The sequence below is a fragment of the Microcaecilia unicolor genome, chromosome 3, assembly GCF_901765095.1.
Source record: "Microcaecilia unicolor chromosome 3, aMicUni1.1, whole genome shotgun sequence".
In the NCBI taxonomy this organism is placed as follows: domain Eukaryota; kingdom Metazoa; phylum Chordata; class Amphibia; order Gymnophiona; family Siphonopidae; genus Microcaecilia; species Microcaecilia unicolor.
Genome location: NC_044033.1, coordinates 508651039 through 508665485, shown reverse-complemented (window position 1 = coordinate 508665485; position 14447 = coordinate 508651039). Strand labels below are relative to the sequence as shown.

Here is a 14447-nt window from a genome sequence, read left to right as displayed (position 1 = left end):
AAAACAAAGACCTTGCTTTTAAAGTAATGCCTACAATAGCCTCAAGCATCAGCCGTGTGTAAAAATCCTGATGGTCTAACCCTTACATAAAAATATATCTGGTAGCCCCCACAGTCTGAAACTCTTGAACTTAGTCCAAGAACTCAAGTTGTGAATTTCTGCCTATCCCTGAGAACTAAGGATCGAAGGAGGGCAAACTGCAGATCCTATCTTACATCAAGAACTGATACCTCGACACATTCGAAAAACCAATGAACACCTTCCCTTCCGAAAGCTGCTGAAGACTTACCTCTTCAAAACAAGCCTACCCAAATGCCCCAATGTAAATCTCGAACCTAATCCACACCACTAGTATTGCCCACACTCCAATCCTTTCCCCTCATCTCTTACTATCGTCATACTCTATATAACCATGTTAACTCTGTGAAACTTTGCACCATACTTTGTGTTATCTCTGTGATACTTTGTAAGCCGCACTGAACCTCTATCGAGCGGGAAAGAGCGGGGTATAAATGCTATAAAAATAAATAAATAAATATAATGAACTTAATTGTGAAACTCAGACCTTACTCAGGATATGATCAAATGTATAATGAAGATATTTTTGGTTTAAAAACAAAAATTAACTTCCTCACAGCTACAATGGTTTGATTTTTTTTATTTTTTTTTATCTGATAACATGACGTTTAAGACTCATGGTCCTAAAGTCCAAATTTAGGAGTCAAAGACATAGAAAACTTGAAATCTCTGAGCACATTAGTTGCTGTTTTGTGATTTGCAAGGCAACGCCCATGGGATCCTGCCATGTGGTACACAGGCCAAGATGCAACCACAGCAAGCTCGTAAACAGGATGCTCTACCTTCACTGCCAGAGGCAATGGCATGTTGACCAGACAGACATCAAGAAAATAAGTTTTGCTGAGCCAGTAAAGCTCTTCTGGCAACACCCTTTATTCCTAAGATGCTCAAAAGCAGCCTGTCATGGAAACCACAGTAGAAAAGTAGGTGGAGGGCAAAAAAGACTGTTACAAGTACTACTATGATTCAGCTTCTGGTCTGAAGCATCTAGTCTCAATTACATTCCCTGAGCTGTAATGTCTACAGGTTATGACTGCTGGGAGTGTTAAGAGAAGACGCCAAAGTTTATTTTTTTCAGAAACCTCAGCTTGTCTGTATTTTTGGATACCAGACATCTGTGATGATCATGTAAAACAATGAAAACAGATGTGTCTGCTGCATGAGGAGAATGGAGTTGCTCCTCATTCTTAGATAACTGATAATTCCATCCATGGGCGTAGTACAAGCTTCCACCCCATCCTCCAATCCCCCGAGCTGCCGGCAGCCTCAGCGAGAAAGCAATACCCACACTGCTTTAGATCTCTCCCCGGAAGACTTTCTTTCTCCTTCAACTTCCTGTTCTCACGTAGGCAGGAAGCTATAGGAGATAGAACGGCTTCTGGGGTAGATCTAAAGCACAGTGCGTGTTGCTTTCTCGCTGAGGTTGCCGGCTGCTCAGAGGATTGGAAGACTGTGGGAGTGGGGGGGGAAGACTCCAGTGCTGTGGTGATGGCGGGGGGGGGGGGGGGGGCGCTCGAAGGAGATTGACAGAGACAGGTGTGGGCCCGGGTGGGAAAAAAAAATTAAAAAGAGACCACGGGGTGGGGGAGTAAGAGACAGAGAGATGGAGAAGGAGCAGAAGATAAATAGGACTAGGGGGTGTGGGTGAGAGAGAGGGAGCAGAAGGTGAATGGGACTAGGAAGGGTGGGAGGGAGAAAGAGCAGAAGATGGATGCGACTAGGGGCGTGGGGGTGAAGGGGAACAGAGCAGAAGATGAGTGGGTCTTCTACTAACCTATAAATGTACTCATTCTGCTGCTCCCCAGTATCTCTCCACACTCGTCCTTCCCTACACCCCTTCCCGTGCACTCCGCTCCATGGATAAATCCTTCTTATCTGTTCCCTTCTCCACTACTGCCAACTCCAGACTTCGCGCCTTCTGTCTCGCTGCACCCTACGTCTGGAATAAACTTCCTGAGCACCTACGTCTTGCCCCATCCTTGGCCACCTTTAAATCTAGACTGAAAGCCCACCTCTTTAACATTGCTTTTGACTTGTAACCACTCGCCTCCACCTACCCTCCTCTCCTCCTTCCCGTTCACATTAATTGATTTGATTTGCTTACTTTATTTCTTGTCTATTAGATTGTAAGCTCTTTGAGCAGGGACTGTCTTTTTTCTATGTTTGTGCAGCGCTGCGTACACCTTGTAGCGCTATAGAAATGCTAAATAGTAGTAGTAGTAGTTGGTGACTGAATGGGAACAGAAGACGACAAGAGGAGAGAGAAGAAATGGAAAAGCCAACCTGGAAAAGAATTTAGAAGACTGACACATGGAAAGTGGAAGGGAGTGGGACCAGCCTAATCAGATAACAAAGGTTGAAAAGAAAAATATTATTTTTATTTAATATTAGATTGAGATGTGCCTGCTTTGTGAAATGAACATTTATCTATTTTTTAGTTTTGTATTTTGCAGAGTACAGGAGAAAAAAAAAATTTGTTTCTCTCTTACCAGTACTGCCCTGCTTGTAGAGTCTGGCGTTCTTGGGTGGAGGGGAGGGGGATCTCCATTTCAGTTTTTGTCTGTATGGTTTTTTTTTGTGGTCCCCCATTTATATATATAGATGCTGGCTCCGTATTCAGTGTTCTAGGCTTGTGTGTGTTTGTGTGTTTTGAATAACTATAATGAATGTGTACAAGATGTATGTATGCAAATGAATATGCTAATGTGCCACGCCCCACCATTTGCCCCCCCCCCACCCCAAATGAAACTATCAAAGTATGCCCATGATTCCACCTCATTAAATATAGATAGCAGAAAAACCTGATAAGAGGAGCTCTGCTTTCTGACGCAATAGCAGTACTTTTCCATCTCATTATGAGGCTGGAGTGGAGGAGTGGCCTAGTGGTTAGGGTGGTGGACTTTGGTCCTGGGGAACTGAGGAACTGAGTTTGATTCCCACTTCAGGCACAGGCAGCTCCTTGTGACTCTGGGCAACTCACTTAACCCTCCCTTGCCCCATGTAAGCCGCATTGAGCCTGCCATGAGTGGGAAAGCGCAGGGTACAAATGTAACAAAAATAAAATAGATACTATTGGAGATTCTACATGGAATGTTGCTACTCTTTGAGATTCTACATGGAATGTTGCTACTATTGGAGATTCTACATGGATATTCCACTAGCAACATTCCATGTAGAAGGCTGCGCAGGCTTCTGTTTCTGTAAGTCTGACGTCCTGCACATACGTGCAGGACATCAGACTCGCAGAAGCCTGTGCGGCCATATTGGTGATCTGCAAGGGCCGACTTCTAGTGGAATAGCAACATTCCATGTAGAATCTCAAATAGTAGCAACAGTGGAGGAGTGGCCTAGTGGTTAGGGTGGTGGACTTTGGTCCTGGGGAACTGAGGAACTGAGTTTGATTCCCACTTCAGGCACAGGCAGCTCCTTGTGACTCTGGGCAAGTCACTTAACCCTCCCTTGCCCCATGTAAACCGCATTGAGCCTGCCATGAGTGGGAAAGCGCAGGGTACAAATGTACCAAAAATAAAATAGATACTATTGGAGATTCTACATGGAATGTTGCTATTCCACTAGCAACATTCCATGTAGAAGGCTGTACAGGCTTTTGTTTCTGTGAGTCTGACGTCTTGCACGTACGTGCAGGACGTCAGACTCACAGAAGCAGAAGCCTGCGCGGACACATTGGTGATCTGCAAGGGCCGACTTCGCTAGTGGAATAGCAACATTCCATGTAGAATCTCAAATAGTAGCAACAGTGGAGGAGTGGCCTAGTGGTTAGGGTGGTGGACTTTGGTCCTGGGGAACTGAGTTCGATTCCCACTTCAGGCACAGGCAGCTCCTTGTGACTCTGGGCAAGTCACTTACCCCTCCATTGCCCCATGTAAGCCACATTGAGCCTGCCATGAGTGGGAAAGCGCGGGGTACAAATGTAACAAAAACAAAATAGATACTATTGGAGATTCTACATGGAATGTTGCTACTATTGGAGATTCTACATGGAATGTTGCTATTCCACTAGCAACATTCCATGTAGAAGGCTGTACAGGCTTCTGTTTCTGTGAGTCTGACGTCTTGCACGTACGTGCAGGACGTCAGACTCACAGAAGCAGAAGCCTGCGCGGACACATTGGTGATCTGCAAGGGCCGACTTCGCTAGTGGAATAGCAACATTCCATGTAGAATCTCAAATAGTAGCAACAGTGGAGGAGTGGCCTAGTGGTTAGGGTGGTGGACTTTGGTCCTGGGAACTGAGGAACTGAGTTCGATTCCCACTTCAGGCACAGGCAGCTCCTTGTGACTCTGGGCAAGTCACTTACCCCTCCATTGCCCCATGTAAGCCACATTGAGCCTGCCATGAGTGGGAAAGCCCGGGGTACAAATGTAACAAAAACAAAATAGATACTATTGGAGATTCTACATGGAATGTTGCTACTATTGGAGATTCTACATGGAATGTTGCTACTATTGGAGATTCTACATGGAATGTTGCTATTCCACTAGCAACATTCCATGTAGAAGGCTGCGCAGGCTTCTGTTTCTGTGAGTCTGACGTCCTGCACGTACGTGCAGACTCACAGAAGCAGAAGCCTGTGCGGACACATTGGTGATCTGCAAGGGCCGACTTCGCTAGTGGAATAGCAACAGTGCCTGCTTCTGCTCCTTTTTTTATTCAAAGTTACTTGTGTCAGAGTTATGATCTTGTTTTTCTGAGAAAGGTTGATGATTCTGGCAAACAAATACTTTTGTTCTGTTTTCACTGAAGAAAATCCTGGAGAAGGACCACAATTGACTGGCAAAAGTACATACGAGAATGGAGTGGATAGAGCACCGTTCACACAAGAGAATGTACTTGAAAATCTAAAGGTGGACAAAGCCATGGGACCGGACAGGATCGACCCCAGGATATTGAAGGAGCTCAGAGAGGTTCTGGCGGGTCCTCTTAAAGATTTGTTTAATAAATCCTTGGAGACGGGAGAGGTTCCGTGGGATTGGAGAAGAGCGGATGTGGTCCCTCTTCACAAAAGTGGTGATAGGGAAGAAGCTGGAAACTACAGGCCGGTAAGCCTCACTTCGGTTATTGGAAAAGTAATGGAAGCGATGCTGAAGGAAAAGATAGTGAATTTCATGGAAGCCAATAAGTTGCAGGATCCGAGACAACATGGTTTTCCCAAAGGTAAATCGTGCCAAACGAATCTCATTGAATTCTTTGACTGGGTGACCAGAGAACTGAATCAAGGATGTGCTATAGATGTAATCTACTTAGACTTCAGCAAAGCTTTTGACACAGTTCCCCCACAGGAGGCTCTTGAATAAACTTGACAGGCTGAAGATAGTACCTGGTTGACGGACAGACGCCAGGGGGTGGTGCTTAATGGAATTCACTCAGATGAGGGAAATGTGAGTACTGGAGTGCCTCAGGGATCGGTGCTGGTTGTACCAGAGGATGTGAGCCTGACCACATAGCAAGATACTATACAACGCTGTAAATGGCGATATGCACCTTGATGGCTGTAAGTGACCTATTCTAAGGGTGTTATTTGGCCTGTATACTGAAAGGTTTCCAGGCTCTTTATGTGTTTAAATGTGTGATTCTATTCTAATAGTAACATACATAGTAACATAGTAGATGACGGCAGAAAAAGACCTGCATGGTCCACCCAGTCTGCCCAACAAGATAAACTCATATGTGCTACTTTTTGTGTATACCTTACCTTGATTTGTACCTGTCCTTTTCAGGGCACAGACTGTGTAAGTCTGCCCAGCACTATCCCCGCCTCCCAACCACCAGCCCCGCCTCCCACCACTGGCTCTGGCACAGACCATGTAAGTCTGCCCAGCACTATCCCCGCCTCCCAACCACCAGTCCCGCCTCTGTCACCCAATCTCGGCTAAGCTCCTTAGGATCCATTCCTTCTGAACAGGATTCCTTTATGTTTATCCCACGCGTGCTTGAATTCTGTTACTGTTTTCATTTCCACCACCTCCCGCGGGAGGGCATTCCAAGCATCCACTACTCTCTCCGTGAAAAAATACTTCCTGACATTTTTCTTGAGTCTGCCCCCCTTCAATCTCATTTCATGTCCTCTCGTTCTACCGCCTTCCCATCTCTGGAAAAGGTTCGTTTGCGGATTAATACTTTTCAAATATTTGAACGTCTGTATAGTGAATGATACATACCTGTAGCAGGTGTTCTCCGAGGACAGCAGGCTGATTGTTCTCACGACTGGGTGACGTCCGCGGCAGCCCCCACCAACCGGAAAAGGCTTCGCGGGACGGTCGGCACGCAGGGCACGCCCACCGCGCATGCGCGGCCGTCTTCCCGCCCGTGCGCGACCGCTCCCGCCAGTTGAATGACAAGCAATAAAATATGAAACACAACTCCAAAGGGGAGGAGGGAGGGTAGGTGAGAACAATCAGCCTGCTGTCCTCGGAGAACACCTGCTACAGGTATGTATCATTCACTTTCTCCGAGGACAAGCAGGCTGCTTGTTCTCACGACTGGGGTATCCCTAGCTCTCAGGCTCACTCAAAACAAGAACCCAGGTCAATTGAACCTCGCAACGGCGAGGGTATAACAGAAATTGACCTACGAAGAACAACTAACTGAGAGTGCAGCCTGACCAGAATAAATTCGGGTCCTGGAGGGTGGAGTTGGATTTACACCCCAAACAGATTCTGCAGCACCGACTGCCCGAACCGACTGTCGCGTCGGGTATCCTGCTGGAGGCAGTAATGAGATGTGAATGTGTGGACAGATGACCACGTCGCAGCTTTGCAAATTTCTTCAATAGTGGCTGACTTCAGGTGGGCCACTGACGCTGCCATGGCTCTAACACTATGAGCCGTGACATGACCCTCAAGAGCCAGCCCAGCCTGGGCGTAAGTGAAGGAAATGCAATCTGCTAGCCAATTGGAGATGGTGCGTTTCCCGACAGCGACCCCTAGCCTGTTAGGGTCGAAAGAAACAAACAATTGGGCGGACTGTCTGTGGGGCTGTGTCCGCTCCAAGTAGAAGGCCAATGCTCTCTTGCAGTCCAATGTGTGCAACTGACGTTCAGCAAGGCGGATATGCGGCCTGGGGAAGAATGTTGGCAAGACAATTGACTGGTTAAGATGGAACTCCAACACCACCTTCGGCAGGAACTTTGGGTGGGTGCGGAGCACTACTCTGTTGTGATGAAATTTGGTATATGGAGCATGAGCTACTAGGGCTTGAAGCTCACTGACCCTACGAGCTGAAGTAACTGCCACCAAGAAAATGACCTTCCAGGTCAAGTACTTCAGATGGCAGGTATTCAGTGGCTCAAAAGGAGGTTTCATCAGCTGGGTGAGGACGACGTTGAGATCCCATGACACTGTAGGAGGCTTGATAGGGGGCTTTGACAAAAGCAAGCCTCTCATGAATCGAACGACTAAAGGCTCTCCAGAGATGGCTTTACCTTCCACACGATAATGGTAAGCACTAATCGCACTAAGGTGATTCCTTACTGAGTTGGTCTTGAGGCCAGACTCTGATAAGTGTAGAAGGTATTCAAGCAGGTTCTGTGCAGGGCAAGAACGAGGTTCTAGGGCCTTGCTCTCACACCAAACGACAAACCTCCTCCACTTGAAAAAGTAACTCTTTTTAGTGGAATCCTTCCTGGAGGCAAGCAGGACCCGGGAGACACCCTCCGACAGACCCAACGCAGCGAAGTCTACGCCCTCAACATCCAGGCCGTGAGAGCCAGAGACTGAAGGTTGGGGTGCAGTAACGCTCCGTCGTTCTGCGAAATGAGAGTCGGAAAACACTCCAATCTCCACGGTTCTTCTGAGGACAACTCCAGAAGAAGAGGGAACCAGATCTGACGGGGCCAAAGGGGCGCTATCAGAATCATGGTGCCGCGGTCGTGCTTGAGCTTCAGTAAGGTCTTCCCCACCAAAGGTATGGGAGGATAAGCATACAGGAGGCCGGTCCCCCAATGGAGGAGAAAGGCGTCCGACGCTAGCCTGCCGTGTGTCTGAAGTCTGGAACAGAACAGAGGCAGCTTGTGGTTGGTCTGAGAGGCGAAAAGGTCCACCGAGGGGGTGCCCCACTCTCGGAAGATCTTGCGTACCACTCTGGAATGGAGCGACCACTCGTGCGGTTGCATGACTCTGCTCAGTCTGTCGGCCAGACTGTTGTTTACGCCTGCCAGGTATGTGGCTTGGAGGAGCATGCCAAACTGGCACGCCCAGCGCCACAGCCCGACGGCTTCCTGACACAGGGGGCGAGATCCGGTGTCCCCCTGCTTGTTGACGTAATACATTGCAACCTGATTGTCTGTCCGAATTTGGATAATTTGGCAGGACAGCCGATCTCTGAAAGCCTTCAGCGCGTTCCAGATCGCTCGGAGCTCCAGGAGGTTGATCTGCAGATCCTTTTCCTGGAGGGACCACAGACCCTGGGTGTGAAGCCCATCGACATGAGCTCCCCAACCCAGGCGAGATGCATCCGTCGTCAGCACCTTCGTGGGCTGCGGAATTTGGAATGGACGTCCCAGGGTCAAATTGGTCCGGATGGTCCACCAGAGCAGTGAAGTGCGGCAACTGGTGGAGAGGCGGATGACATCTTCTAGATTCCCGGTGGCTTGGAACCACTGGGAAGCTAGGGTCCATTGAGCAGATCTCATGTGAAGACGAGCCATGGGAGTCACATGAACTGTGGAGGCCATATGACCCAGAAGTCTCAACATCTGCCGAGCTGTGACCTGCTGAGACGCTCTGGTCTGCGAAGCGAGGGACAGGAGGTTGTTGGCCCTCGCTTCGGGAAGGAAGGCCTGAGCCGTCTGGGTATTCAGCAGAGCTCCTATGAATTCCAGAGACTGGGTTGGCTGGAGATGGGACTTTGGGTAATTTATCACAAACCCCAGCAGCTCCAGGAGTTGAATAGTGCACTGCATGGACCGGAGGGCTCCTGCCTCCGAGGTGTTCTTGACCAGCCAATCGTCGAGATATGGGAACACGTGCACTCCCAGCCTGCGTAGGTACGCCGCCACCACCACGAGGCACTTTGTAAACACTCGTGGGGCGGAGGCGAGCCCAAAGGGCAGCACACAATACTGAAAGTGCCGTGCGCCCAGGCGGAATCTGAGATACTGTCTGTGAGCTGGCAGTATCGGGATGTGAGTATATGCATCCTTTAAATCCAGGGAACATAGCCAATCGTTTTTCTGAATCATTGGCAGAAGGTTGCCCAAGTAAAGCATCCTGAACTTTTCTTTGACCAGGAATTTGTTCAGGCCTCTCAGGTCTAGGATGGGACGCATCCCCCCTGTTTTCTTTTCCACAAGGAAGTACCTGGAATAGAATCCCTGCCCTTCCTGCCCGGGTGGTACGGGCTCGACCGCATTGGCGCTGAGAAGGGCGGAGAGTTCCTCTGCAAGTACCTGCTTGTGATGGGAGCTGAAGGATTGAGCTCCCGGAGGACAATTTGGAGGCAGGGAGGCCAAATTCAGAGCGTATCCGCACCGCACTATTTGGAGAACCCACTGGTCGGAGGTTATGAGAGGCCACCTTTGGTGAAAAAATTTTAACCTCCCCCCGACCGGCAGATCGTCCGGTACGGACACTTTGAGGGCGGCTATGTTCCCGTGGATCCAGTCAAAAGCCCGTCCCTGGCTTTTGCTGTGGAGGCGCAGGGGGCTGCTTAGGCGCACGCTGTTGACGGGAACGAGCGCGCTGGGGCTGTCCCTGTGCCTGACGAGGCCTTCGGGCCGGCTGGTTGTACCTACGCTTTGCAAAAGAATAGGGTGCAGCCTGCCGGGCCCGGGAAAAACGTCCACCTGCTGAGGTGGATGCTGAAGGCGCCCGGTGGGAGAGCTTGTCGAGAGCGGTTTCCCGCTGATGCAGTTGGTCCACCATCTGCTCGACCTTCTCACCAAAAATGTTATCCCCCCGGCAAGGGACGTCGGCCAGTCTCTGCTGGGTGCGGTTGTCCAGGTCAGAGGCACGCAGCCATGAGAGCCTGCGCATCACTATACCTTGGGCCGCAGCACGAGATGCCACGTCACAGGTGTCATAGATACCCCTGGACAGGAACTTTCTGCACGCCTTCAGCTGCCTGACCACCTCCTGATAAGGCCTGGACTGCTCCGGCGGGAGCTTATCGACCAGGTCCGCCAGTTGTTGCACATTAGTCCGCATGTGGATGCTCATATAGAGCAGGTATGACTGGATGCGGGTCACGAGCATGGAAGATTGGTAGGCCTTCCTCCCAAACGAGTCCAGAGTGCGAGACTCCCGCCCCGGGGGCGCCGAGGCGGTATCCCTCGAACTCCGTGCCCGCTTGAGGGCAGAAGCCACGACCGCCGAGTCATGGGGCAATTGGGGCCGCATTAACTCTGGGTCAGAGTGGATCCTGTACTGGGACTCTGCTTTCTTGGGAATGGTGGGGTTAGTTAACGGTCGCACCCAGTTCCGAAGCAGTGTCTCCTTGAGGACATTGTGCAGCGGTACCGTGGAGGACTCTCTAGGTGGTGATGGATAGTCGAGGACCTCGAGCATCTCGGCCCTCGGCTCTTCCACAGAGACCACGGGAAAGGGAATGCTAATAGACATATCCCGCACAAAGGAGGCAAAGGAGAGACTCTCAGGAGGTGAGAGCTTCCTCTCCGGTGAAGGTGTGGGGTCCGAGGGAAGGCCCGTAGACTCCTCTGAGGAGAAATATCTAGGGTCCTCTTCTTCCCCCCACGAGGCCTCATCCTCGGTATCGGACATAAGCTCGTGGAGCTGAGTCCTGAACCGGGCCCGGCTCGACGTCGAGGCACCGAGGTCTCGGTGTCGTCGAGCGGTGGACTCCCGCGCCGGCGGGGACGGAGCTCCCTCCATCGACTCCACCTGCGTGGCGGTCGAGACCGGCGCCGCAAGCGGCGGCGGTGTCGACGGCCCCGGCGCCGGGCTAGAGCTCGCCGGTGCCACAGACATCGGCGCCGGGGGTGGCACAGCCTGGCGCATCAACCCTTCCAAGATCCCCGGAAGGATGGCTCTGAGGCACTCGTCCAGGCCCGCTGCCGGGAAAGGCGGTGGGGCCGGTAAGGGTGTCGGTGCCAGAAGCTGATGGGGGCCAGGAGACGGCACCGAGGTGCCGGAACCCTGACGCGTCGGTACCTCCACAACCGACGGGGACCTCTCCTCTCGACGATGACGCTTCGGCGTCGCCTCCTCTCCGATGTCCGGATGCACCGAGGGCGACCGGTGACGACGCTTCTTGTTTTTCTTTCGATGCGCGTCACCGGCGCCGGGAGGTATGGAGGAGGAGGAGGACGATCCCCCTCGGTCCCGAGGAGCCGGGTCAGACAGGGTTCGGTCCCGTGGGCCACGGGCTGAGGGAGTGACCGGGGCCGACTGCCCACGCGGCCGCACACCTCTACCCTCGCCGGCGGACCGGCGGGCCGACGGGACCTGTTCTCCTGGGGTCGATGCCATCGGTGCCGATGTCTCGGGCATCGATACCGGTACCGAAGGACCGGGCGTCGATACCGATGCCGTCGAGGTCGACGTCGAGGGGCCGGCGCAAGTTCCAAAAAGACGGTCCCGCAGAACTTGCCTCGCAACCTGAGTCCGTTTCCGGAGACCGAGACACAGGGAACACGACTTGATATTGTGCTCCGGCCCGAGGCACTGGAGGCACCAAGCGTGGGTGTCGGTCTGCGAGATCGGCCGGCCGCAGCGACCACACTTTTTAAATCCACTCGGGACCTTCGAGGACATCGACGGAAAAATCGCGTCGGCGAAGTCAAAGTTGTCAATGGTGGCTGAAATCACACCTCGAAAAAAGAAAACGACCGTGCGGCCACTAGGCCGCAACGCGGCGTCCCCGCTGGAAACGAGGGAAAAAAGGGAGACACGCTCAGGTTTTTTTTTTTTTCTTTGAAAAAGAAACCGGCAGTAACAAAACGAAGTAGAAAAAGCAACGATCCGCGTAAACGCGATCGAAAATCCGGCGGCTGAAAACAGAGAGAGCGGCAAAGCACAACTCTCTCCAGACGCGGAAAAAAAGGAACTGGCGGGAGCGGTCGCGCACGGGCGGGAAGACGGCCGCGCATGCGCGGTGGGCGTGCCCTGCGTGCCGACCGTCCCGCGAAGCCTTTTCCGGTTGGTGGGGGCTGCCGCGGACATCACCCAGTCGTGAGAACAAGCAGCCTGCTTGTCCTCGGAGAACATATCACCCCTGTTTCTCCTTTCTTCCAGAGTATACATGTTCAGGTCATCAAGTCTCTCCTCATATGTCTTGTAACGCAAATCCCTTACCATTCTCGTAGCTTTTCTTTGCACCGCTTCAATTCTTTTTACATCCTTCGCAAGGTATGGCCTCCAAAACTGAACACAATACTCCAGGTGGGGCCTCACCAACGACTTATACAGGGGCATCAACACCCCCTTTCTTCTGCTGGTCACACCTCTCTCTATACAGTCTAACAACCTTCTAGCTACAGCCACCACCTTGTCACACTGTTTCGTCGCCTTCAGATCCTCAGATACTATCACCCCAAGATCCCGCTCCCCATCCGTACCTATCAGACTCTCCCCGCCTAACACATACGTCTCCCGAGAATTTCTATTCCCTAAGTGCATCACTTTGCATTTCTTCACATTGAATTTTAATTGCCAAACCTTAGACCATTCTTCTAGCTTCCTCAGATCCTTTTTCAAGTTTTCCACTCACTCCCGGGTGTCCACTCTGTTACAGATCTTAGTATCATCCGCAAATAGGCAAACTTTACCTTCTAACCCTTCGGCAATGTCACTCACAAATATATTGAACAGAATCGGTCCCAGCAACGATCCTTGAGGCACTCCACTACTCACCTTTCCCTCCTCCGAGCAAATCCCATTCACCACCACCCTCTGGCTTCTGTCCATCAACCAGTTCCTAATCCAGTTCACCACTTCGGGTCCTATCTTCAGCCCATCCAGTTTTATTTAAGAGCCTCCTGTGGGGAACCGTGTCAAAAGCTTTGCTGAAATCTAAGTAGATTACGTCCATAGCTCGTCCCTGATTCAATTCTCCTGTCACCCAATCAAAGAATTCAATGAGATTTGTTTGGCACGATTTCCCTGTATTGTGTTGGTAAATAGTATACCATGCCACACTTTGTATTGTTTTTGAATATTTTTACTGCTGTAATTGTCTATTGCTCATGTTTGATCTATTCTTACTGTACACCGCCTTGAGTGAATTCCTTCAAAAAATGCGGTAAATAAATCCTAATAAGATATTACCACCTAGGTTGTAGGTGGTATAGAAATTATTAAAATAAATAGCTAACGAAGCATGCAAGAATGTTTAAGTGCGCATTCTCCACAGAGCCACATACCTGCCCTTCGATCATTCCGCTCCACATCAATGCAGAAGACGGGAACCCTCTCTTTCCTATCCTTTCTTTCCACTGATGTTTCATCAAACAAGTCCACATATGGGATGCTGATTTTCCATGCCGAGAGGTTGCGCGGTGTGCTGGGTGTGCTGACAGCTGCCTCCTCAGGAGAATCATCTTCTACCACCACAATCCCTTCTTCAATCTGTAGTTAAGAATTTCATTACAAATGATTCTTCATACATTATAGATATAATTTCATTTTAATTCTAGAAACCTTTTCTCACTTTCTAACCCTTCCCCATTTCCAATTAAGTCTTCTAAACATTTACTACTTTAAATCCTATTTTGAAAAACATAAATTCTAGCTGACCCTTGAGCTGTTTATACAAATGTCAGAACATGTTTCTATTCTAGTTTTTTCAAAAACCTAAATACTTTTATTCCATTCTGTTATTTTTTATTATACTGCCCACCTATAGTTTCACTAGTCAATGGAGGCGAGGCTGAAGGAAAGGATAGTGAATTTCTTCGAAGCAAGTAAGTTGCAAGATCCACGACAACATGGTTTTACCAAAGGGAAATCGTGCCAAATGAATCTCATTGAATTCTTTGACTGGGTGACCGGAGAATTAAATCAAGGACGTGCTATGGACGTAATCTACTTAGATTTCAGTAAAGCTTTTGACACGGTTCCCCACAGGAGGCTCTTGAATAAACTAGACGGGCTGAAGATAGGACCCGAAGTGGTGAACTGGATTAGGAACTGGTTGATGGGCAGACGCCAGAGGGTGGTGGTAAATGGAGTTCGCTCGGAGGAGAGAAAGGTGAGTAGTGGAGTGCCTCAGGGATCGGTGCTGGGGCCGATTCTATTCAATATATTTGTGAGTGATATTGCTGAAGGGTTAGAAGGTAAAGTTTGCCTTTTTGCGGATGACACCAAGATTTGCAACAGAGTGGACACTCCGGAGGGAATGGAAAGCATGAAAAAAGATCTGTGGAAGCTAGAAGAATGATCTGAGGTTTGGCAAT

General features: G+C 50.2%; 1 protein-coding gene across 4 annotated transcripts in view; it reads right to left on the bottom strand.

The window, feature by feature from the left end:
- LOC115467288 (sorting nexin-14-like) overlaps nt 1–14447 on the bottom strand; it is a 181081-nt gene that overhangs the window by 63519 nt on the left and 103115 nt on the right. For all 4 annotated transcript variants that reach the window (XM_030199125.1, XM_030199127.1, XM_030199126.1 and 1 more), the window contains one exon: nt 13416–13620. In XM_030199125.1, the coding sequence (XP_030054985.1) occupies nt 13416–13620 (205 nt within the window). The remainder of the gene's footprint in view (nt 1–13415; nt 13621–14447) is intronic.